A 27,308-nucleotide genomic window follows, 5' to 3' on the forward strand; every position below is an offset into this window, starting at 1 on the left:
GCCATCAAACTCCCGGGCTGGTACAACCTTTTGTCCCAGCACCAAGGTCAGAAGGTGCATCCTCAACCCAACTCTATGAAGATAGCAGCATGGCCCCTGAGGTCATAGAGTTTGGACATCTCAATTTACCACAGAGGTGTCTGGACATCCTAAAAGAGTCTAGGAAACCGAACACGAGGCATTGCTACTTCGACAAATGGAAGATATTCGTTATCTGGTGCCAGTATAAACAAATCAACCCAGTTGATTGCACTCCTTCCACAATCGTGACATGCATGCTCCACCTGCTGGACGCAGGGTTGGTTTTCAACTCACTAAAGGTACACCTGGCAGCACTGACCGCATACACCACCTCACATAGCAAGGTGTCGTGGTGGAAGGTAACCGTGGTTAAAGCCTTCATGGAGGGAGTAAAGAGACTTCATCCTCCTATATCTAACCCACCACCAGGATGGGACCTAAACTCATGGGCCCCCCATTCGAGCCCATGCATAAGACAAGTCTCAAACACTTGACCTATAAGACTGCCTTCTTAGTAGCCATTACATCCATAAAAAGGGTCAGTGAAATTCAGGCTCTGTCAGTGCAGGATCCTTTCTTTACTATTCATAAGGATAAGCTGGTTTTACGGACACACCCTAGGTTCTCACCTAAGTTTATTTCCAAATTCCATGTAAACCAGTCCATCGAGCTTCCGGCTTTCTTCCAAAACCCACAAAGCTCGGCTGAGGTTAAAATACACACCCTAGATGTGCATAGGGCGGTCCTTTACTACGTAAACAAGACCAGACCGCTTAGGAAAATAGATCAACTGTTTGTCTCCGTAGCCACAGGCAAAGAGGGAGATCGTGTCTCTAAGGGTGCCATCTCCAAGTGGATTGTCAACTGTATCCAGTTGTGTTACTCTCTTTCTGACAAAACTTTGCCTTTTACGCCCAGAGCCCACTCGACAAGAGGCATTGGGGCCACTCTGGCTTTCATTGCAAATGTTCCCCTTGACACCATTTGCAAAGCAGCTACTTGGAGCTCTATTCACACTTTTACTCAGCTCTACTGCATTGACACCCATTCCAAGACAGATACTCAAGTGGGCAAGCGGTTCTAAGACATTTATTTGCGCATGACCCTTCTCAAATCCCACCTCCTTCTAACACTGCTCGCTAATCTATGCACAGCATGTGATCTAAGCAGATTCCACAAGCCTCAGAAGGGATACATTACTCACCGTGATCGTATTTCTGATGCTTGTATCTGCTTAGATTCACATGCGACCCACCCTTCCTCCCCTCTGAGAGAAGGCGCATGGATGCTTGTAGTCTTATCTTATCTTATCTATCTTCTATCTGCTTGGATCATCTGTACTCACGCTACTCCTCATGCTACCTCATGTCAGAAAAAATACAATCTGAGGGTCCTAAACGCGTGAGGGATCATGGGTACAGTGGACGTCACACTAGGGATAGTATTACTGGCACGCCCTTTGTCGATGCCCAATTTTCGAGTTTCGAAAAACAAACTGTAATACTCCGCAGCTTCCACTAGATGTCAGCCTATGCACAGCATGTGAATCTAAGCAGATACAAGCATCAGAAATACGATTACGGTGAGTAATGTATCCCATACACTGCAAACACAAAATGAAGATTTGGAGAACCGAAATCGCAGAAATAACCTGTGTATTTTTGATTTTCCAGAGGGACTGAAGGGAGAAGATGTTGCCCTCTTAAGAAAACCTTACCTAACATCCTGGATTCTCATTTGATTGTCCCCAATATACAAAGGGCACACAGAATTGGGCCCAGGAAAACAGATCCACACAAAACAAAAATGCCTAGAACAATAATTTGTTTGCTTCTTGAGTATACGCAACTTCAGTTGATCTTGCAAAAGGAATAGACCATCTAGCATGGAATGGGCACAGGATTTCCGTCTCACAGGATGCATCTAAAACTACTGCTCAAAGGAGAAAAGTATTGCTTTCCTATCACCCTGAGCTCAAGCAATTAAATGTAAGATATGGCCTGATCCACCCTTGTACCTTTAAAATCACAATCAATAGCAAAACCTCTTCATTCAAAGATTCAATCAGCCTAAAGAACTTCATAAAACTTCAAAACATTGAAGCTATGGATATTAGTACCACTGGTCACACCTGATGTGCTGCCTTCTCCTTCCAGTTGTTATCCTATGCTGCGATCCCATTAAAAAATTACTCAAAAAATGTTTTTTTCAAGATTAAGAACTATTTTGGAGCGGGTAACCGCTCCTGTTTTGACTTGCTATTTCGTCCACTTTTGGATGCAATTACACATCCTTTCTGCACCCGGCGTTGGGACTCTGACCTGTCTGCTTTTGTTTTTTATCATACTTGATTTTTTCTTGCCTAATGGGTGGATTAATTTTGAACAATATAATCTTTAAATTTTTTCACTTCACAAGACCATGTGGTCAGTTGTTGCAATGCTTGCTTTTTTAATGATTTGTCTTCCCCTTTTTGATTTTTTTCTTTTTTTAGCAGTCTAAACAGCATCATCCTTGTTCAGTTATATATTATCCAATGGTTTTATCTGAAGTTTCTTGGTTTGAAACAAGTCTTAATTATGTATTCACTTAGAATAATGTTTGTTCTCCCTATTTCAAATATGACCTTAAGATGTATGACATGGGATGTTAAGGGTCTTAATAATGCAATTAAGAGACAAAGGTTTTAGCTCAAATCAATAAATTCAAACCAACTATTGCATGCTTACAGGGACCCATCTATCACTACACAAGTCCATGAAATTGAAAAGATATTGGTTAGGCAAGGTATTTGCTAATCAAGCGGACGGCAAACATAATGGTGTGGCAATTTTAATCACAAAATGCACTAATTATCAAATCTTCCATAAAGATGCAGATAATATGGGTAGATGGGGGTTAGCTAAATTATTAATTGGCTGTCAGATCTTTTAGATTCTTAATGTTTATGGGCCTAACCATCCTGTTCCCAAATTCTGGTGAGATCTGAAATTGAAGATACTACAAACAGGCCTCCCTAATTGGGTACTATGTGGAGGTTTTAAGAATATTATTCAGGGCTCGAAATTAGGATTGGGTAAGCAGGAGCTACAAATAGCACTTGGGTATCCAGCAGTAACCGGTCACCAGGAGCTACCAGTGGGGAACGAGGAGCTAGTACATATAATTACACAAATCTAATTTCCACATAAAATGCAAACAAATAATTGTATCCATTATTTAAGAACCATTGTGCTTTAAATGTCATATAGCTGTGTCCTAATGTTTCTTTTTAGATTGTCCCAAATGCACAGAGTTAAGTTCACATAGTTGCACTTGTTCAACATCATTTGGCCTGGGGAGCCAAAAGTAAGTCCTGGCAACTGCTAGTTTTAATCTAACCAGGCTTTTCTAGGCTATAAGCAGGAGCTAAATAGTTCCCAGCTCCCCTCAATTTCGAACCCTGGTATTGATCCTTTTTTGGATAGAAGATCCTCCTGTCAATTTAAAAATAATAAATCACACATGGAATTTATAAGTTGTTTAACAGAAATTGGTATTATGATTCATGGAGATTTTCACATCCCACAGATATTGATTTGACCTTTTGTTCCCTCCCGCGCAATTCATTGTCCTGTATTGATTACATTTGTGTTGTCTCAGGGAGAGAGCAAGTTGTGTGTGTGGGGGGGGGGCACAGTCATTCAGAGCCCTTGAATTTCGGAATGATACAAGTCTGGCTGTGATTTAGATTTTTCTTATTGCTTCACTCCATGAATATCTGCTTTTTGTTCCTCTTTTTCTTTTTACTATAAATCTCAATTGACTTATTCTTTCACCATTTAATATTTGAGTATTACCAGGGTGCAAAATGTGCACTCTTTACTAGCCATTGGCTAGAGATATTTCACTTGTGGTGAGCAAGTAATTTTATGTGATGTGTGTATGTATCTAAGTGAGGTAGCGAGTGGCACTTTATGGTTTACTAGTAGCTTGCAACTTGGATTTTTGCCCTCTGGTATTACATCTGATTTATACTTTATAGCCATGGTATTTATTTGTCTGTTATTGTCATTGAGACTGCTGATCTGTAATTTGTGTTTTCAATATATTAAAATTTTATAAACTAAAAAAAAGAAAAAGCATTACCAGGAGGTCAAATGCAGATCCCAGAAGTGGATTAATTAATCCACCGAGCCACAAACTACAGAAAGTGTGCCCGCCCAGAACCTAATCTAATCCTTGGACTGCCACTTCCAATAAAGCGATTAGGGGTTTAAAGTATGCTGTGCTGCGCAAGACGCCACACTCGCTCACTATGTTTAAATAACTGTGTTTGATCTCATGTGGTCCTATTTATTCATATTTTAACAAATGTGCGTGTGTATTTCTAGTCAACTCTTGCGGTGTGGGTGAAGTGGCCGTATCATGACAGTACACCGTTGTTTTCAAACAGAAGTAAACGGCAATTCGGATCTGTTTGTCATCAGGACCCAAGGTACGTTGATTGTAAAAAAAAAAAACTAGATTTCTTGTAAATGTAGGCCAATGGAGGAAGAGGCAGAGGAGCATTTGGGCTTGAAGAGTTACAGCAGTACTCAAAGTAACTTGTTGACTCATTTGGCAGTGCTATATTACAAAAAAGGGCATATACAACTGTGCCTCCTCATCTGTGAAACGTGTTAGCCTTACTGTATGCATGTATGATTTTTACAGAGGGCGAACCTGGCTGCCATGTCGAAAGCTTTAAGTTGCCTGTGCAACCGATCAAAAGGCAAAACAAGAATGGCAGGAAATAAAAATAAATATTCTCATTAAAAGAAACTGGAGTATTAATCTTCAGAGCAAAGCAAAAAAAAAACGGAAACATGTTATCTTGCATTTGTATAGCGCCATCCGCCATAGTGTAAGGCGTAGAAGTGCTTTGCCTGTCGGAGGCAAAGGAGGAGTATGATGGAACATTCAGTAGTGGTAGGGAGAAGCAAAGGTGGGTAGATAGTTTGGATGAAGGCGAGGGATAGATGAGGTGCGCACAGGAAGGCATGAGAAGGAAAAGGTAGAGGAGTTGTGTACAATTGGACCAAATTTATCATGGGACTCCACTGTATTTTATGGGTGCCAGTGCCAAGAGGAAAGATGTAGAGGTGGTGTCCTGGAAATTACTCACTGCATGGTAAGCCTGGGCATGTTGAAGCCATCCCCAAGAAAACACAGACCGCAAAGCTCTACCGCTTACTTCCCTAAGCCCACAACAACATTTGGGATGGGTTATTTGTCAGGAATACACATTTTCAATTGTTTGCAAAAGTTTCCTGAATAGCGAGCAAAAAAACGTGAATTTTTTGTTTGGTTTCCTCATTTATGTCATGGTTACCAAAACCATAGGCTTATGCGCAAAGTGCTTAAGGACACAAAGCCTGGATATGGCCAGACCTCGGGCCTTGCACAGTGTCATGGTGAGCCAAGGCATGTAGAATTGTTGATTATGATACAACAAGAATTGTACAAAATTAGCATAACCTGTGCTCATATTTGTGAACTGTAGAGCAAATTTAGCAGATTCAGAATGAAGTTTAAGTTCATGAAAATGTATTTACTTGGCAGACATTTTTAAAACTGAGTACAGTTGAAAGCAGTGCTCCAGATAAAACTTTGAAGTGGGAGTACTGTTTCTCCCTGTTGTTTAAAGTTGGGAGTAAAATATATTTTTAGAGATTACAACTGTAAATCCAACTCGCAATGAGAGTTTTTTTTTAAGCGAGGACATTTTTTAACTGGAAAATGGAAACGTTTTTGTAATAATTATTCCTTTGCACCTAGTTATTCATGGACATTAAAAGCTTACTTCTTCCAATCAGACCGTAATAATAGTAGTTTCTTCCTGTGTTACTATGCGCACTCCTGCTCCAAACATATCCAGGGAGCTCGCTCTGTCTGTGAAGCAGTCCTATGTGTCTGTTTCCTACCCGTCTGTACAATGGATGTAAAAGCACATATTCCAGTACATCCGTCACCGTAGTCCACCTTTTGCCCAGACCAAATTCCTGCACAAAGCTACTGGAAAAATGTGTTGAAGATAGGCAAGTGTGAAGAAACCTCTTAACCTAAGAGAATGGATATATCTAACTCTAAAAGCCCTTATTTATTATTTGACTTGGTCAGTGTACTCTTACATTAGAACACATATTAGAGGCCAGTGAGTTGCTCATGTTGTAGATACATTTTCAGTTCTTTCTCTGCTGGTTAATATTTCATGTGCTCACTAACGATGGCCTCCTCTATTGATAGTTTGTGGGGCCACAATACAACATGAGCACACACCAGACTGTGTTACCTTGTGCTCATAGACGATTTTAAGGTCTGTTAGGTCGTGCAGGTGATATTTTATGAGACATTATATTTATTTGTGTCTAAGGCAGCCATTCCATGCATAGAAGTAGGCAATTTGTCAATACGGTGTCCCTAAATTTGATTCCTTATCCATCGATGGGTGGCAAGGCTAAACAAAAGCAAAGGCATAGTGGTGAATTTATTTTTACTATGACACATCATATGTCATGTATTTGTTCTTGATTTGCCTCAAACCAAAGACATCAAGTAAAGTCAGACGTGATGTAGCAGAGTTGTCAATGCTACATCTTGTCTGCAGTGACCATTAATGGAGGGCTCGTCTTCTGAAGTACCTACCCATAGGTTGTTAACTTCTGCCAAGACACAGCCGGGCGTCTTTCCCATTGCTTGACTGTGTGCCTAAGCACACCTGAAACGTCTTCATCATTGTGTTGTAATGCAAACCTATTAGTCTGCAATATAATTGTTTAGTGAATGGCACAATGTCAATTAAATTACAAAAGAGCATTAGTAAAATGTATTATATAATAAATAAATCCAAAAATCCATGTATTGTCTTATAAAAACATTTAGGAGGCTAAACAAAATACATATTTATTCTGCTCAGGTTTTGTGACGAGCCAGCATCCAATCCACTCCATGAATGGCCCAATGACATCACAAAGTGGCCGGTAAGTTTATCAGCATCACCCGTTTCATTTGATAGTAAATGTTATTTTATTATTTCAACATATGCAATTGTAAGCCGGCACCTTAATGAACTGCAGTAGTTTATGGTCTAACATTTTAAAACAGAATTATTTTTTTAACTAAATATAATGTGGCATTAGCATAACTGCAATAGTCTGCTCTTCCAGTCTGCTCCTTCTCCTCTGTGTGCAATTGAAAAATTCTCTAAACTTCAATTCACAGTAAGATTATTTTGAGAAAAAAACAAAAGGAACGTATTAGATACGGAGCCCGCATTTGATCACGTGTGGTAGACCCCTGTACTTTTGGCTGGTTTTCTGGACTTTGGACTTTGTTTTTCTTCCATCCAGGCTTAATCCAAAACCTGTCTGACAGTGCAGTTCTGTGTTTTTATGTGCAATGCCTTACGGAGTGGCACTCCAAAGGTACCCTTTAGTATGTTAAGGATAGTTAGTACCTTGTCTCTGTTAGTCATGTGTCTAGGCTGGTGGTTGGTATTTTGCCTTTGTAATCCATTTTGCTTGGCTGGGTCTTTATTGACCATTCCCCCATTCAACAAAATGGAGGTTGTCTTTGTTTGACTCAGACCTGAGGGGGTCTGATGACTAAGCCGGGTTCCTCTTTGTGTATGGACGGGGAGGTGGCCATCTGTGGTTACTGTTTGTGTTCCAGAACTGAGGCTGTAATCGGCCTTAAACTATTTCTGACTTTAATATGCAGATGCCTGTCTGGGACAGTGTGGATTCTTTGTGTGAGAGCCCTTCCTGTGTGCATTGGTGTGCTTGTAGGGATGGCTGCACATTAGTTGACCACCCCTCTGTTAGAAAGATGTTTTGTTCATGATTGGGTGCTGTGTTAATTCACTGCCTTTAGAGGGAGATACAATCACACCTGCACTCAGGAAGGCCTGATGCTCAAAGAAGGACTGAAGCTCTGCACCAGCATCTTTTCGTGCACCGGATAATCCAACAGTGCATCTGTGCCTCTCCCGGATGGAAAGAAGGAACATACAGTGGTGTTCCTTTCCACAGGAACAACTGAATCCCTGCATCCCTTGCTCTGCAAGCATTCTGATGCATGCCCAGCATTGTGAGCTCTATATGAATACAATAAATGAAACGATACTTCTGTAACTAAAATAGTGAGTGCCTAGAAAATATGTATATCATGTCACCTCAGTAAGGCAAGCTGGATAAGGAAATGCAAAGGACAGATGGGTTCCCCTTCAGTGTTGCAGTGAGTAGGTTTCAGTTTGAAGATGTACTTTGAAAGACTTGTCAGTATTGTTTAGAAAATATCACCCACCACTATGGTTACTGTAACTATTAGGAAAAATGTTGTTTTTGCTGCTTTCCTTCCCAAACTTTTATTGGACACCCTTTTTTTGCTGACCTGATTTTTGGAGGTGGGTAAAGCCTTCTGCTTTACTTACCTTGTCTTTTTGCTCATTCGCATGGGGCAACTGATCAGACCATAAAACTATCAATACTGAGAGACTATGGGCCTTATCATGAGTATGCCAGTGTGGAATAAACGTGCCGGTAATTCCATTCACCGGCATGTTTCCACACCACCATACTCCAGATTTTTGGTGGGGTGGCCAGAATTATCTCCAGCTCAGAGGTCATTCCAGCACCCCAACATCAAAAACTACCAGTATTACTGTGACAGTAATCCCGGCAACTCCTCCCATGGAGTCCTACTGGACTGTGGCCAGCACTTGGAATATGCCAGTAATTTTGGCATTCCAAGTGCTGCTAACGGTAATACCATTTGGTGGTATCCCGCTGGATTTACCGTCTGGATACTACCAAACTTATTATGAGGCCCATTTCTCTTATACTGCATTTCTTGTATTGTTACAATTGCACGCATCTTAAAGTGAAATGTGGTTAGGATACATATTATCCTTATTACTTTTACTGTAATGGCATGTTGTTTACTTTTGCAATGTGCCTAGTGTGAGGCGGTGGCAGTGGATATTTTTCTTCTTTGTTTTATACTTTTTACTTGTGCACCTTTGCATTTATTGCAAATGGCTACTAAAATTGACTAGCACCCTAAAATGGCCGTGCCACACGGTTTGTGCCTTTCCTTTGGCCATATTGCTCTTTGGCCTCCTGTCTGCCCTCTCTGGTTTGGAACTGTTGTATATGGGAAGCCATGTCTCAGGGAAGCTACTACTTTCCCAGGCAAAGAGGCAGTTTTGTGTGTGAGCCCGGATGAGGAGGCTGAGACTGTCTGGTCCCAGTACACATCCTGGTGCCTGAATGTCTGTTGCTGGGCAGATGTGGCCAGTGGCTATCCGTGATTGGATAGCCACTTCCATTTTGAATGTTGCAGATCCTTACCATTGGTGGTCCTTGATGAGCTTCCAATCTGAATCTTGGATAAAAGAAGGATTCCTGTAGCCATTCTTTAGATCCTCATTGGAGCCAAGTCCTCTACAAAGAAGAGCAGCCCACTGACGACCAGAGGACGATGCCTGCAGCTGACCAACACCAACTCCAGTGAAGTCCCAGTGAAGCCCTGCTCCTCTGCATCATCTTAAGAAGGCCCTTGTCAGTGCTTCAACCCCTGGACCATTAGGAACAACCAGTCTCGACCCCTGCGTGACGATCCATGAATTCTGAGTCTTCGAAGTGTGCCTTATCCAATCTGTGGACTGACCAGCTCTCTCTTTTGTGCTACCTCACTGCAGCCTTTGTCGTTCCGAGTGCATCCTTGGAACTCAAACACTCGTCATCTTGTACAACAAGATGCCAGTTCTTGCATTTTTAGCGATCTTGCATTAACAGAAGCCATGCAGGACCTGCTCCTTTGTCCGGCCCTGGAAGATCACCTGTCACCTGACTGTGATGACTCCCATTGCAAACCATCTTCTTCCTATCCTAGAGGTGGTCTGGGGTTGCCTGCTCCTCTTGTTTGGGTGTTCAGCAGTACGGTGTCTGGAAACGAGATTCAAGCACTGCGACCGTCCGAAGCAAAATCCTGCGTCCCAAAGTGACCTCTGCACCTGTGACCCCTGGGCCTTCCTAAACCGGACCAACCAGAGGAGTGTCTCCCCAACGTATTCCGTAACCTCAACAGTGGTCTCTGAAGAAATCAGTCAATGGGTAAGTTAACATACCTGTTCCTTTGCCCCCTGTTCTCCATAGGCTTACATAGACGTAACTGATCATTTTAGGGTACAAGGACCCAAACCATCTTGGGACTGACCTCACAAAATGTTAGGGGAACTCTTTCTGTGTACTAATGTGTCTTTACTGAATATCCTGCATCTGACTACTTACCTGTCTTACACTGGTTATTGGATCATATGCTTTCTTTCTTCACTTATATTTTATAGTAAGTCTGTGACACGATTTGCCTAGAGGTTTTACTTGTTTAGCATGTATTTTAAAGGCCCAATAAATCATGGTATATTTTTGTACTTACCTGTCTAACGGCAATCCACTCCTGCAGCCCTCCTGTGTCTAAGCCTCACCGCTCCTATTTTGGCTACCTTGTCTCTCCCTGTTCACAATACTAGGGTGGTCTCCATAAACCTTGCACTGACAACATGATACATAAATGTAATTAATATTTTGTTTTTCTCAGATTTGCACCAAAACCACCTATGGAAAGTATCCGAACCATCTGCACATGGATTGTGCCATCACGGGCAGGCCCTGCTGCATCGGCACAAAAGGAAGGTAACGTGTACCTGTCACAGTGAAGCTTGTGAACAATAAACAGGAGAAAGATCTGCTCTGAGAGAGAGTGTGTGTTTGTGTGTGTGTAGAGCTGAATATAACATTGTTTATGAATGTTACCTCCAAACAGCATTGTCCTAATATCTTTGGTATCAAACTGTTTAGGACTTGTGAATTTACATACTGATGACCTTTGGCCTGCCTGTTTGACATTATCACTTCCCTCCCCAATGAAACATTCCACTTGTAAAATGTTGCTGGCGTTTGGGAATCTGTTTAGTTTCATGTGCCATGTATATTATTTCATCTTATGGTAAGGCCTGACTATTACAAATTGGTGACAGGTTTAGAATAAGATCGACTTAAACTGGGCAGCCTTAGTTACTAGTTGGGTTTAGCATTCATCAGCTTGTTGTGCTTGCATACAAATAATCTTTGTGCTGCTATATTCGGAAGACGAAGTGAGCGTCAATTAATGGGAAATGAGTTCCACTACATTTTTGTTACACTTCTGCAGCAGCATAAAAGGAGAGTGCAAAATATTTCTGACGTAGCTACACATAACTACCCAAATATTAAGATTAGAGCAGTACAGGTGCAAGGGAGTTCTATTTTATGTGGGTTTCTAATGTTTTCTGTACATATTCAAAAGAAAAGGAATAAAGAGAAGGTGGCTGCGCTAGAAAAACAATCAAGGATTCAGTCAGTGCTTTTGGTGATAGAGTGACTGTCACAATCGAATTGGTACTTTAAGGGGAAGTAAGCACTCAATAAATCCGATTCTCAATTGGTGAAATATCTTGTTTTAAACGAACTGCAACTATTAGTGAGCAAGCAGAGGCAGTTTCTTGGTCAATCTCATAAGACGCACAGAGCAATAGTAAACATCCACAGTAGGCTCCAAAGGAGCTCCTCCTATAAACCCACAGCCAAAGGTTGACTTTGCCCGATTTTACAGAGCTTTCTGTTAGTAAGAATGGGTGCTTTCTTATCAAGGACTGCAATATTTCTCCTAGAGGAACTTGCCTAATAGCCGTAGGGTTGTACTTGACTCCCTGGGACAAACCTATTAGGATAAGAGGCAGAGTAAAGAAAATTGGCACGTATGAAAAGCAACCACAAACATCAGCTTTTTTATTTGATTTTAATAAAGAAAAGTAAGATTGTCTTCCATTTTGCACCTATTTTATTGTTTAGTTGTAGACAGCGGAATCATTCCACCTTGACCTTGTCCCGCCGTGAAACACTTGTGTATAGGTGCATTATAAATGCCATATCATATCATATCATTGCAGGTGGTAAGAAAGCATATTTATTAACCATTTGTATGGCACCTATACACAAGTGTTTCCAGGTGCCACAAGACAAAGTGGGTTGGGGGGGTGAGCGGGTGTTAGTGGGAAATACCAACAATAAACGGTCCTACTAGGAAATTCGGACCATGCAAGTGCAGCGACAATAAGGGTGTGGAGGTGGGGGGGAAGGACAGGGCAGAAGGGCTGGGGTAAAGGAGAGGTGGAGGAGGGAGTGCAGGAATGCTGGGCCCAAGGGGCTGGAAGTGCTGGGGGGAGCCCAAGGAAGGAAAGTGTTGAATTGATGTGCTGGGATAGACTGGTTTTGGAGGGCCTGGCCCCAGTAAGACTCATAAGGGACCAGGCACAAGTTGCAACGGCAGGGGGAACGTTAGCATTGGAAGGGCAGAGTGAAGGAGGAGGATAAAAGGAAAGTCTTGAGAAGCTTCAGGAAATTAAGGAGATCCGGCTCAATTCTGAGAGGGGCAGGGAGACCATTCCAGAGGGAGGCTCCTGCCAAAGAAAGAGATCTACCCCTCACTCTCTGCTTGGCAAAGAGTCTGATCTGGAGAGATTTGGTGCTAGAGGACAAAGAACTCTAGCAGGGAGGTATTTATCGAGAGAAAGTTGGATGTAGCGGGCCCCAGAAAGCCTCGTGGATATTCACAAACCTGTCAAAATTCCAGGAAAATACAATAACTACCACCAAGGTCCAGTGGAATCCAGACTTCACAATGTTATCTAACATTGTATCAGTTGTACTTCCAAATTATTTGAATGTGAAGCCTCAATTTAAAGAGCTTAGTGGAAGCCGTGCTTATGCCAGGCCTTACTCCTCCACACAGGTGCCTGGTATAAAGACAAAGAAACTGTCATTTAAGCTTCTGCTTGCCAAATGTGACCCAGAAGTGTGGATTGGGCCAGCAGAAGAGCTTCTTATATGCACAAAGTGGTGCACAGTAATGCAAGCAACCAACTCAGGCTGGCACGGGCAAACACTAGCTCCCCTGCCCTGGTCCGGAGAAACATTGGAGATTCGCACACCTAGCCGCATATTCATGGCTGGGTGGAGATAATGGCTGACTTGCTATCATAGCAAACATGTGATTGCTTTCAACCCTAATATCTATGGGGATTCAGTAGGTGATGAGGCACAATGCCTCACATTTCCTGCTGTTCCTTATCCAGTATCATGCACCAAGGAACGTTCCTCAGTGCCTGCAACCAAAATTATAGAGCACATAAATGCACCCCCCTGAAAGGGAGGAGCCCAAGTCCCAATGAAAGATGAAATCATGGCGCTCTTCCCCCACATTTTCCTGTAGAAACTCGCAATCATCTGTAAGATGTCAGCCCACTAATGCCAATTTGAATCCTCCTTGAGTAGCAAACTTGTTAGAGTGAAGAAATCAAACAACTTTAGCTGCATGTGAAACAATACAGTTTACTCCATGAGTGCCAGGCGCGGCCTAGAGCAGAATATGAAAAGAACCAACACTGGCAAAAATTTGAGGGTAATACCTTATTGTCTGTTTGTGTATATATGCCAGTGTTTTAGAAAGTGCAAACCTAGGTAGAGTGCATCGGAGGGCTGTACAAGTAAAGGAAGGGGTACACATTAGAGGCAAGACTGAGAATTGGCTGACTTTGACAATTGAATTGGCCAGGGAGCCAGTGCTTGCCTTGCAGGGCACCCAGGCAACCATGGATAGGGAGTCCACAGACATGCAGCACATCGGCAGACATATGAAGACCATGGATGGACATTGTGACCTGACTCGGACCATGTCCGGGTCCATGCACTACCAGGCTAGCTCCAAACTGGCTGTAAGATGCAAGATGCAGTAGACCAGTGCAGTGCATGCACGCTCATTTGTGTTGCTGATCAATATCATACATAAACAAGAACAGATATCTGCTAGCATGGCACAACTCTGCATGTGTTTATTCCACCTCCTCAACTGTCCCCACTAGCTCTCCTACACTGTTTTCTCAGCAGCCAAGTCTCCACCCACATCCCAATCTGCATAGAGTGCTGTCTGCATCCCCCATGTCAAGCCTAGACAAGTTGATAAAAAGCTGTGTTTCCTTATGGATGCAGACAGATGCAGATACAGGTTGAGGTAAGGGAGGGAGTGGGATTTTGGCCTGAGGGAGATATGTTGGTATTAAGGTGGCTGCATGTTATACATCTGGGGGTCTATATCTCGAGTTAGGAAGGGGGGGTAGGATATATGCCACGACAGATATATTGTTGGGGGTAAGATAAATGCTGTTGGATATATAGTGGAGATAGATTTAGGGATAGGCCGGTGACACTATCTAGGCCTTGAGGCTTTTCTTTATTTTATAGAGGAGAGGAACCACAGCTGTGTAATTCACCTGGTGGTTGTCACAATTTCCTACTGCAAATTATAAATATTATTCTTCGACATCTTGTCTGACAAACCTTGAATATGTGACCTCCTTGCCACATTGTTGTCTATGTGGTACATTTTCATCATCCTCACCTCACCCCTCTCCTCTTTCATATAATATGACATGGTTATGCAAGAGCGTATCGTCATGTTATATAACTTGCAACTAGTTAGGCCTTTATTGCAGGGATGCACCAAACCTGTGTAGGTATCAACAACCCATTTGACAACTCACTGCCGTTCTTGGTACTGATAAGTGCATAGCTCTTCTATTCCTGTTCTTCTTCTTTTTCGTTGAATGACTGGCATATGTGTGGGAGTAGCCGGACTCAGCGGTTTGGCATGCTTTATAATAGCAGTGGAAGAGATTGAACTGCAATGGCCCAAACTTTATTTATTGTTCATACGTAATGGGCTTAATACCAGCATGTGGTTTCTAAGCGCGGGATCGGGATTCGAACCTGTGTTGCACCGCGATGACTTGCTTCCAAGAGCTATCCTTCCTCCCCAAACTCATGGTAGAATTGAACCATAAAGAGTGGAAATGGACAGAGTTCAGTGGGGGGCAGACCAATCGGACAGGGTAGCAGGGTTGCTGGGTTGGCAAGGCGGAAGGTCCGTGGAAAGAGGCGGGTATGAGCAACCGAGGCAGGAGTCGGAGAAGCTCCACAAAGTGAGTCTGGGGGTATTGCGTGGTGAGGAGTGGATTATTGTGAACAAGCTTCACCCCTGTCTGAAATGATCTTCATTTCAGTTTGCCAGAATGCTGGCCCCCTTCATCTTCAGTTAATAAGGACACAAAAAGAGATGAAGAATATGGGCATTAGGCGTTCTGGAACCAGCAAAAATAAATTGTTTCCTCTCAACCGGCTGATATGGTGTCATTGACATTGGGGCTGGAGAAGTATAATCAGAATGCACAGCGCTAGCAAAGGAGCATCTGGTGCATACCCTCCAGGGAATGAAAGAGGACATGCTAGAAATGGCCACTTTGCTTGCTGATGTTTTAGCGGCTATAGCATAGAGCACAAGAGAGAAATTGCAGTGTTGGAAGGTAGAGTATTTTTTGTGGAAAATGTGGTCGCCATGCTGGTATCTACAACCTTAAAACCTGCGTAACAGGCAAGAGACGTGAAAGATTCCACAGTGGCCTTTCAGTTCAAATTGAAAGATTTGGAAAATCACAACTGATGCAAAAATGTGTATTAGATAAGATACCTAAAAGAAGGTTCAACACTTAATAGGATGGAAAATGTCAGCTCCCTATTTAGGTAGATTTAAAAAAAACAGAGCCCCTACAGGCATCATCGTAGGAAGGGCTCAAAGAGTTGGTCCACTAAGCAAGAAAGAAACGATACATCAAGGAATATTTTTCTTAAAATGCACAATTACTTAATTAAAGGAGCTATTAACTCGGGGCATCCAGTCCTCACGCTCCTCTACACCCCTCCAACCTCCATCCCCAGCTCTCGGGCCTTCCTTGGTCCCCCTCCCCTCATACTCTTCTTTCTCTCCCATAGCATCAGATGAGGTCTTTAGACAAGTCCTCTCTATGAAGGTCTCCACCAAACAGGTGCTCCACTGCTCCTCCAGAACTCTCAAGGACAACATTGCCTCCCTTGCGACAGCCTTGGCAGATTTCTGTAGTCACTCCTTTGCCACTGGCTCCTTCCCGCTACCCCTCATGCACTCCCTTGTGCATCCTCTCTTCAAAAAGCCCTCTGCTGACCCCTCCTGCATGGCTAACTACCACCCTATCTCCATTACCTCCTTCCTGGGCAAACTCCTGGAGAAGTTGGTCATCTCCCAACTGACCCAACACAGGGAATCTGTTGGCTGTCTCCACGACCACCAGTCTGGCTTAAGAGCAGCCGGAGGCACAGCAACTGCTCTCCTGAACACCTGTGATGACTTGCTCCCAAATATCGATTCCAACTCTCCATCCATTCTTGCCCTTCTGGATCTTCTGCCTTCAATCATGCCATCCTAATAAATCGGCTCTGTGACACCCTTGGCATCACAGGCCTGGCACTGGACTGGTTGACATCATTCCTCTCCGATCGACCTTCCCAGGTTCAATTGGGCCCTTTTCACGCCCCTATCACAGTCTCCACCTGTGGCGTCCCTCAAGGCTATATCCTCTTGCCATGGCTCTTCAACATCTACGTTGCCCCTCTAGCCCACCTGATCCTCCTCCTTCTTCTCCTTCCCTCCTCACTTCCAGTGTAATGCAGACGACACACAGCTCTCCTTCAAGTTCCCCTCCATTGCCTCCTCTTCCTCCTCTCTCATCCCTGACTGGTATTCAGGCATGGTGTGTTGCCAATGATCTCACCCTTAATGCCAGTAAGAATGAGATCCTTCTCATTGGCATACCCTCTATGGTATCCCCTCCCCCACCCTCTTCTGAGGCAAAAAAACCTTGGTGTCATCTTTCACTCCTCTCTCTCCTTCTCTTCTCACATCTCAGACCTTGCAAAGAAGGCCCACTATGAGCTGCACCTCCTCAGAGGCATTCTTCCTTTCCTCACCTTCCCCAGAAACTCAATGTCTCCAGAGCTCTGGTCCTCTCTAGGCTGGACTACTGCAACAGCCTATTCCTCAATCTTCCTATATTCTCCCTCTGCCCTCTGCAACTAATACAGAACAGGACTGCGAGGCTTATCATTGGCCTCAAGCCCAGGTGCCGTATCTCTCCAGCCCTGAAATCTCTCCACTGGCTGGAAGGATCAAGTTCAAGACCCTTTGCATTGTCCACAAGGCTTTCTGGGATCGCGGGCCCGCACTACAGCCAACGCTCCCTTCCAAAATACCTTCCTTCTTGTGCCCTTCGCTCAGCTACCACCAACTATCTAAGGGTCAGACGCTACTCAAGGCAGAGAGTGGGGGGTAGATCGCTCCCCTCTGCAGATGCCTCCCTCTGGAATGACCTCCCTGCCCCTCTCAAACCTGAGCCGGACCACCTGAAGTTTCGTAAGCAGTTCAAAACCTTCCTCTTCTTCTTCTGTGTGCTCCACTAACTGGTTGTTGGCGACCCCCAGAGTCTCCCTGGGTACCAAGCTCTTTCCTGATCAGTCACCCCTGTACTGCCTCTGGGCCTACCATGCACTTAGGGGCTGTAACTGTAACCTCTACAGTCCCTGCCTTCTTGCACATACCCATAGCTTCCCTGCCCTGGCCGCACTTACTCAGAGCAATGCTGGCCTGTCCCCGTCCCTGGCATCCCCCCCTCCCTTTTCCCCTTGCACTGCTCGTTCTCGCACAATCTGAATGACAAAAGGAGTAGAAGATTGTTTGTCTTGTCCTCCCTCTGTCTCCCCACTGTTGTCTTGTCACGCCTAGAAACACTTGTGTACATGCACGTTATAAATGACTTCTATCATATCAAAGGCTCATTACTTAAGCAATAATCACCCGTTCCTCAGGCTAGAATGGGTGGTAATGGCCCAGGGCCGAGATAATACGCGAGGGCCTTTAACAAGGGTCCCAGGTGCCATTACCACCCATTCCAGCCCATGGAATGGGTGATATTTGCTATTATCACCCCAGGTTGCCAATCTGGTAACCCGGGGTGCTGATAGCCATGTCTTTTGTATGAATTAACAGGACGACGCATGATGGCCACCACAGAGCTGGAGGACAGGGCTCCATGTAGTGCACCTCTTTCATTTCCAGGGCAGCCAGCAGGAAGATGGAGTGGCAGAAGCGGCAACAGCAGAGGCGCAGCCGCTGTTGAAGGCATCAGGTAATTGTGGTGGGGAGGGACAGGAAATTGAAGGGGAAGGAAAGTGAGTTTTGGGGAAGATGGTAGGGGTGAGGAAAGTAGCAGTCAGGTTGCTAAGAACATGGATTTAGATCGTGGGATTCAGCCCATGATCCAAACAACCCGATTGATTGCTCCCCACACCCCAGGTGCTAATTAATGGTGATGATGGCAGTCCTAGATGTGGTGGCGGGGCTGATGTTCCTCCTGGTGGGCGAGTGCTTCATGAGATATGGAAGAAGGTGGGGTGTGTAAGGGGTGGACGGGTATTCAATGTTGCAGGACGTGTGTGAACATGCTGAAGATGGATTCTCTGAGATTGATTTTTCAGAGTTTTATGTTTTGCCTTCGCTGCTTGCTTTGCGGCTTTGCGGCTTGCTTGGAAGGCAAACATGAATAGCGTCATCAGAAGTGGCGTCTAGTACGCATCTAGTATCTTATAAAAGAGTTAAGGTCCTCAACTATTTGGCCAAGGAACAGGTCATAGTGGATGCACAGCCAGAAATGCATTTAAAGGTGGCAAACCAAAAGAAGTTAATGCATACCTATTTCTCCCTTGGTTCATTCCTACAATTAAGGCAAAAGGGCTGCAGTTTACGGTTTAATGAAAATGTTCCTTTTCTGTTTGAAGCACAATTCAAAGACAAAAGAGGGTTGAATCCCAGTGGTCGTGGGCAAGGCAATGAAAATGAGGTTTACATTTGTGTCCTTCTACACACAGAACACGGTCCCAGAGGCTTTTATACACATTTATGAGGGCTCTTATGAATTTCTAGGAAGGGGTTTCTATAATCATGGGTGATATGCATATGGCAATGGACCCGATGCTTAATAGGTCAGTGCATAATAGGTTTTTGGTCAGGGGGAGGTAGCACCTTGTTAGGCAAAGTTTGTATGCAGTACCCTCTGGGAACACTACAAACAACTTTGACTACAGGTATAGGAAACCCAACCTTTGGTATAAGCTTGTACTACACAGTTTTGGTAGCGTGTTGAGCAGCCAGGCTTATCTCAAGAGGGGTCAATGTGAGCTGTAGTGGAGTTACACAGAGATTTACAGTTACATGTATTCAAATAAACTCTTATATTCAGGGTTTCTTGAATAAACAATTATTAATTTATTCATCAGTCAGCTAGAATAAGCCTTCTTCAGAAGGGAGCAATATAATAGGAACACTCAAATACACTTCATGAAATACACACTCTTAATATCTCTAAATCAGTAGATACTCTTTTGGGATGGCCCACAAACACTAACTACACCCTCAGGTGACTTCAATTGCTAGGGTGCTGGGGACATTAATATATTACTGTTGCATTTAGAATCATATAGTAATAAGTCGAAGGAAAAGATTATCTAGAACATACAAGAGACCACAAATATTCTTAAGCAGGCAAATACTGTTGGATCCCTCCATAAAGAGTCATTCAGTACAATAGGCTAGGCCAAAGTCAATGGGTAAAAGTCTTATATAGGATGAAGCGCTTCTGGTAGGTAAATGGACAAGTCTTTGCACAATGTTTGAGAAGTCTTTGGAGAAAAGAAGAATCAAATGTAGGGCCACAAGCTGATTAGACTTGTGAGTAGTAGAAGATGCACGCAACTCTACAGCAAGGGGTAAGTTCTTTCAGATTTTGTACAGTACCTGTGAAGATGAAGAACAGATGCAGCAGATGTCCCCTGTTCCTGTGCAGCTCTGCAGGTCTCACTGTTCCTGGGCCTCAGTCGTGGGGACAAGAGGGAGGACGTCCGGGGACTCCTGCAATGCACTGGGACGGTCAAAACTCGCAACTGGCAAACTTCACTTTCAGTGGCTATTCAGTGTTTCAGCTCCTCACGTCTACCGCAAATAGCAACACTACGGTTCCTGGCTGGTGGACTTTCCTTGCTTCTGGGGTCCCGCACTCTGTTGAGGGGGCTCAGGCTCAGTCAGTCCTGCTTCCTGGGAGTCCAGAGGATCTTCCTGGAACTCTGTGCCAGCTTAAAAGCAACGCACACAATCTGGAGTTCCTCTCCCTGGTTATACGGTTTCCAGCAGCAACTGTGTGGAAATTCAACCAACTCCGAGATGGATGTCCAGGTGGCTTACTTTGGAGTTGATTGGTCCCACCAACTCAAGGGGAGAAGTCGTCAATTGCAGGGCCTTCTCTGTCGATGCGAATTTTGTGTTTCGGCACTGCAGCAGGGCTTCACCGGGCAAACCAACGGTCCAGGAGTTGCCGCAGGCGTCCTCTTCAAGTTCTTCTTTGGTTCCTTCGTCCATTGGTCGACTCTGCCTTCCAAGCCAAAAGCCTCGCCTTTTAATCAGTTCTCTCTCATTCATTCCAGCCCAGCTGTCAGTCACCCAGCAGGGTTGCTGTCCTTGCCGGACAGTCAGCCAGCCAATCACCACAGAGTGCTTTTGGGTCTCGTAGGAGACTAAGCACAGGGAGTTTTGGGCACCTTTCTCACTTCCTGCCTACCCCAGACACCTTGGAGCCAGAGGCAGGCTTCACTCGTGAATCCCACCAAAGGAAAAGCGAACAATGGGACCAAAGCTGGTTTGGCAAACAGAGTAAATCTCAAAAGGGACCTTTCCACAAAGAAATGGTGAAAAAAGAAGAACGGGGCCATTTTGACAAAAATGCCACCCTTTGGTGCTTTACTGCGGCTGCAGACCTAGCCCACGATAAATGCACACCATGATAGTTAAAACGAAACCACTGCCACCAGCCATTCAGTGAGAAAAGGGTAACATAAAAAATGTACATGAGAAGCTAGTCAAAGGGGATACTAGGTAACCCCTCCAGCACCCTATTGTAAGATAGTGTGTGTTGGGTCTAGAGAGTTAGAAATGTAAGTAAAATCAATTTCACTTTACTGCTCTTGGAAACAGTAGTTTATCCAAGAGAAGATATTTAAGCCTTTGGGAAATCTGAAAGACCTCCCTGGGCCACTGCACTGAAGGTGCTGTGTGACACAATGTAAAGGATGATGCCTATGGAGTTTGTCAGACTCCACAACCAAAAGAAACACAGTGTACAAAATCACATTAAAATACTTGAGAGAGTGGGAAAAAAGGTTCACACTCTCTTTCGAAAAATTAATCAAGTCCTCAAAATCCAGCAAAGTTGCTGGGAGTCTCTAAGGTGGAGGGAATTAGCACATTTCTGGAGAATTCTCCCTAAAACATCTCATAGGTTAAATAATGAGTTGAAGTCACACAACTTGTTGGACTCCTGGAGCTACATTTTTCATGAATTGTTTTAACATGCTCGCTTAACACCCCTGAGATGTAATAATAGTTTCCTATCTGGTTCCTTGCTAGACTGTTAACAAGGTTGTAGCATAATATTTTTGTTGTTCACAGAATAAAGTGTACTATAGGTAGGTAATTTTAGTGCCGGGGGAATCATCGTGAGTCGGGAAGAGCTGGAAATTGGATGCAGCAGTGTTAAAGGATATAGTGAGTAGAAAGGACATTTAAGATGCCATTGAGCAGTACCTATGGTTCACATCAGTGGAGGAAACCTCCCCAGGAAAACTCTTGAGATGCATTAAAAGCTTATGTTAGAGGCACACTTTTTATCACTAAAAAAGATTAGATGGTCCAAGGAGACAAATCTATTGAGAGAATTGCAGGCGGCAGATACTTAATGCAAATAAAAACTCGTCTAGCCAAACACTCAGGAGGTTAACAATTATGGGACAATTGAATGTGCTTATAACTAATATAGTCAAATAGGCAAACTTTCATTGCAAAGGGCAACAAGACGAGTCACTTTTTAGATCATTGGCTGAAAGAACTGGTAATGTTTCTTTTATAGAGACACTATTGTGGATGAGAAAGGGATTGAGGATAGCAGGGAACATCATAAGCACAAAGCCTTTGCAGATTACCATATAAAACTGCATATGGCAGAAAACACATAGATACATTAAAATGGCAATACTTAGCTAAGGAACAGAAGTGTTGTTTGGAGGCCCAAATAACAGTTGAGTAGGTGCCAACGAAAATTAGAAAATAATAAAAGCCCTGGTCCCGATGCACTAATGTGCATTTTTGCCATACCGCCGACTAGCCGGACCTAAATCCTGACACCGGAAGTGACCTCTGCACCCGAGACCCCTGGACATCCCTCAATGGAACCAAGACACAAGGCACAGGGGCCCAGCAATTTCAGGAGCTGTCAAAGTGGTCCCTGACTGAATCGGGGTACAAGGGCTGAGTAAACATCCCTGTTCCTACCCCCCTATCTACATAGGCATTAATGTCTGTAAAGTCTGTACCCTACCTCTTCATTGCCTGAACATGATTCGCGGAGTTCTGGTGAAGAATCGTTTAAGGTGGTTGGATTGGCGAAAGTCTGCTATGAACTTTACTTCAATTCTGTTTAAAACACCTGGCAAGCAGAGCAAGACCTCAGTGCTGCCATTTCCCCTGCCTTCGCTGTAGGCCCAGTCTTCTCCCTTCCACCCTGCTAGTTGTCTTTCCCCGTTCTTCTGTGACTTCCTCCTCCGGCTTCTGACCCTATCTCCCCACTTTCACTCCCCACCTCATTTGCCCGTGTTTGGTCCGTGAGTACCGTCACGTGACCAGTCCTTGCCTTGCAACAGGGCACTCAGAGTTTTGTCTCCCTTTTGCGGTGTGTTTTGCAGCCCATTTAAAACACCTCGCCAGCAGAGCAAGACCTCTGTGATTATGCCGCCTTTCTCCTGCCTCGCTGCAGGCCCAGTCCGCTCCCTTCCACCCTGCTAGTTTTCTTTCACCGTTCTTCCGAGACTTGACCCTCCCACCTCCTTTGCCCGTGATTGGTCCGTGAGTACAGTCATGTGACCGGTCCTTGCCCTCTTCACTGACCCTCTTAGTCTTGCCCAGGCAACCGGCTAAGGGACAGAGGCAAAAGGCAGCTCATCCCCCTGATTGCCGCTGTTAGCCTGTGTACACCCAACAACACAATATACAGCGACATTCAAGGTAAGGTGGGATGGTGGAGCACAGCCATTACTGTGCTGTTTTAAAACCCTACCACTTCTACTCAACCACCTACGGCTCCTAACACTGCAATGTACCCCGCTGCATCACTCAGTCTGTCATTGTGTTGAACCTTAGTGCGCGTTCCTGTTAGCCATTGTGTTGAACCTGGCTGTGCTTTCCAGTTAGCCATTGTGTTGAACCTGACTGTGCTTTCCAGTTAGCCATTGTGTTGAACCTTGCTGCGCCTCCAGTTAGCCATTGTGTTGAACCTGACTGTGCTTTCCAGTTAGCCATTGTGTTGAACCTGACTGTGCTTTCCAGTTAGCCATTGTGTTGAACCTTGCTGCGCTTCTAGCTAGCCATTGTGTTGTATTGTAGGTACTGGGTATGCTTTGAAGTTAGCTGCATTGTAGGAACAGCATACACTTTGAAATTAGCTGTATTGTAGGCACTGCATATTTTTTTTAACTAGTTGTATTGTAGGTTACTGCAAACACCTTTAAACCAGCTGTACTGTAGGTACTGCTTGGGTTTTGATATTAGCTGTATTGCAGGTACTGCATATACTTTGCAATTAGCTACATTGTAGACACTGCATATATTTTGAAACCAGTATTGTAGGTTACTCCGCACACCTCGACTGAGTCCGTAGAATGAAGAGCAGTAAATTTGGGTGGCGTGTGGTCGAGCCGTCGGTAAAACCCAGAAACTGACGCGTTGTATCTGGGCATTGGAGGGAGTCAGAACAAGCTCACGATATCAGCAGTAACCCTCAGTGCCTGACTTTGAAACTTGCTGCCCCTCCACCCTTTATCTGATCGGGTCCTCTGTGTAGGCAAATTTGATGACGGGGGCAATAAAACCCTACGATATACGGAGCCAGTGCTCAACTCGGGTGGTGCCGTAACCGTCAAATAGCAGGACGCTGATGGGCGTAAGCGTTCGCGTTAACATTAAGCGCAAAATCACAACCTTTTTTCTACCCCACCTAACAAAATCCTACAGTCAAGCAGCACAACTTAATAACATGTCCTCGGACCTTTCAGTGGCGAGGGCTGATCCACCAGAGGCCACTATTTGTGAGATATCAGGGCCAGTGCTCTGTGAAATAGAACACAGTCTGAGCATCTCCTCTACAATGGTCTGCATAAGCCTGAAAAGACAATTAGATGCTTGTGAAACTGCGAACGACAGACTAAGTATGTTACCTGATCTTTTCAACACACTGGACACCAAAAGTACCTACGAATCCAGTGTACATGACCATGCAGTGGCCCAGCAGGCTTCTCTTAGAATAGACACTGCACCTTTCCTCTTGTAAAGATCCCGTTCATTCTAGCATGAGCTCACTGGCTGCACTAAATATCATTGTTCAATCATTCATACGACTATACGATATTGTCACCCACAAAGTCAGGGCAAACTCAGCAATTTTAAATGGACTGCACTCTCTGTTAATGGCACATAACATCAATCAACTTGAATGTATAAAGGTGAAGACCCCTGTTAAATCAACAGACTGTGATGTGAGGCCTGGTAACATGGTCTCTCTTACTTCTAATGCTCATCCTGGAACGTCCCCAACCATCCAGCAAAGTGTCACACTTCCAGCAACTCTTGAATCCTGCAAGCCCCAAAGTGACCTCTCTTTCTTTTGTTCTGAGGAAAAAGTCTAAGAACATCAAGGGGACCACACAGCAGAAAAACATGACTGCACAGGAATGTGGGGCACCAAAGCACCGGCACAGTTGCTGATGGTGCCAGTGCTTCCATGAAAACCATGCCTGCAGGGGCCGGTACAACCGGCAGGTCAGACCTGCTGGGAGATCCGGCCTGTGCAGGCAATCTTGTATTCTGGGAGTCCGGAAAGGGTGCCGGTACGTTGGGACCGGCACCCTTTTTTCTGGATCGCCAGACTTGGAATGAGGCCCAATGTGACTAAAAAGCCATAGTCCCGGGAGGATAGCTCAGCGGCAGCGTGCGCGTCTTGGAAACGATACGACACGAAGCAACAACAGGTTCCATCCCCGGGTCCGCGCTTAGAAACCTCTGGGTGTTTAAGCGCATTATAAATACGTAACTAAGGCAAAAAAAACACAATTACGCAACTAACAAAAACAAACAATTCCTGTAACAGCGCTTCGATGCCTGCGGGCTGTGTGAGCGCTTTATAAATGTAAAATAAATAGTAGCTGAGAGAAGGGGGATGGTTACTAGTTCTCCCCCTGGCACTCCACATAAGGTGGTTTTTGCCTATCTCTCAGAGTATAAAGTTTTATGAGGGATACTAAGTAGTCCTCTATCCTTAAGAACAGTAGTAAGTAAGGATAAATACATTATCTCAAAGGAGAACCCAAAGGGTTCCCAGCAACACTGCCCATAAGGAGCTGTGTGCTGCAAAAATTAAAATACAGATGCATTAAAAGAGATATGGAGGAAAGTAAACTCCATAGAGAAAGTAAAACGCAGGGAACAGAGTTCCAAAAGACAGAGCTCATAAGAAGGAATGAGTGGAAAAAGGCTCCACTCATTCAGGATTTAAAGAAAAAGGTCCAGAAGTCCAGCAAAAAGTGCTGGGGGTCTCACTAGGAGAGGGGATGAAGCATATAAATGATGCATCTCCCCGACAACTTTAAATATATAATAGTACTACATCGTTTAGTGTCATACTAACCTATGGTTTCCAATTGCTAAGGGTTTGCCTAGGGCCCAAATAAATAATTGTGGTTTTATAGATGCTGCCTAACTTGTGTAATTTAGAGTGCTCTCTGTGAGAAAAATATAGGCCTTCCTGCTAAGCCACACAACCCAGATAGAGCTTGACTAGACATTTGTATCCTTCACTGTTCATCAGAATAGGGTGGCCTGAGGCCTCCGAGAATCTGTACGCAGGGCTGATACTGAAAAAGTATTTTAGCAGACGACAATGTTGTTTGGCAGTGGCAAATCCTAAAAATGTCATGCAGGCGGTCATGAAAGAAAAACAGGTGTTAAAGTAAATGACCTGAAGTTGGAAATCCTAAACCTAACAGTGGGGAATGAAGAGTTAAAGGAACTGAAAGTAAGGAGGGGTCTCTGTTATGGAGAATTTTCAGTTTATGTGCTAAAGCCCTTTAATCTGAGAGACCCCCAGCGCTTTTGCTGGACTCTGGACTTTTTTGATTTTTAATTTCCTGAGTGAGTTGTACCACTCACTGTTTCTGTTTCTTTTTTTTTTTAAACACTTTATTTAAAGTTTATGAAAAGCGATAACAAATAAGTAACTTATGTAGTACAGCAAAGTAAAACCATCATTCTATGCAATTAACAATTAAATCAGAAATCATAGAATACATAAGTTGAACAATGATTCTAAATCACTAATAAACAATGGTTAAATAATATACAGTTCAATAAACTAATAAAACACAAAACACAAGACATGACAAAACTCATACTCACAACACAAAACCCCACTAGAGAACATCAAGCAAAGTCACAAACACTCTGTCTAAATATTAATCATAAGATTCATTGAATGGTCCTCATTGTTCCATATAAACATCCTCCCTATGTTGCTTACCAAACTTAACCCTTTAAAAATTCGAGAGAACTTGCACATTAACAAGCCATTCTGTCACACATGGCTTCTTCTTGGTTTTCCAGACTCTTAGTATTTGCCTTGTTGCGACCAAGAGGAATTTGTTAATCCAACCTAATGCTGTACAATCAGTAGACCTACAATACTTTGGGGATTTTAAAATCACTGCAGATGGAGTTCTCGGAAATATAAGATTCCATATTAAATCAATTCTATCCAATACGTCATTCCAAAAATCCCTCACCCTGGCACAATTCCAAATCATATGTAACAGGGTACCTTTCTCCTTGTGGCATCCCCAGCAATTTTCACTTCCTATCAATCCCAATCTGTGCAACTTTTCTGAAACTGCTTCTGTTTCTGACTGGGATTTCTTTTCTTACTGTTTTATGGAGTTTGGTAACCTCCACCTGTGAATACAGGCATCTGCATTTTGCATAGCATCACCCAGCACCCTCTGTGCAGTGTCACTGAGGAGTCCCGTAGACTCTTTATGTTTAAGTACATTTTCCTGTGGGAACTACAGTTCCCAAGAATAGTAAGATAACTTTGATCTTACCTA

At 43.9% G+C, this 27,308-nt stretch overlaps 1 protein-coding gene across 2 annotated transcripts in view; it reads left to right on the forward strand.

Moving 5' to 3' along the window:
- RHBDF1 (rhomboid 5 homolog 1) overlaps positions 1-27,308 on the forward strand; it is a 608,603-nt gene that overhangs the window by 517,836 nt on the left and 63,459 nt on the right. For both annotated transcript variants that reach the window (XM_069647898.1, XM_069647899.1), the window contains 3 exons: positions 4,395-4,498; positions 6,959-7,022; positions 10,642-10,736. In XM_069647898.1, coding sequence (XP_069503999.1) covers positions 4,395-4,498; positions 6,959-7,022; positions 10,642-10,736 — 263 coding nt within the window. The remainder of the gene's footprint in view (positions 1-4,394; positions 4,499-6,958; positions 7,023-10,641; positions 10,737-27,308) is intronic.

The sequence above is a fragment of the Ambystoma mexicanum genome, chromosome 2q (genome assembly GCF_040938575.1).
Source record: "Ambystoma mexicanum isolate Mex_15411 chromosome 2q, UKY_AmexF1_1, whole genome shotgun sequence".
In the NCBI taxonomy this organism is placed as follows: domain Eukaryota; kingdom Metazoa; phylum Chordata; class Amphibia; order Caudata; family Ambystomatidae; genus Ambystoma; species Ambystoma mexicanum.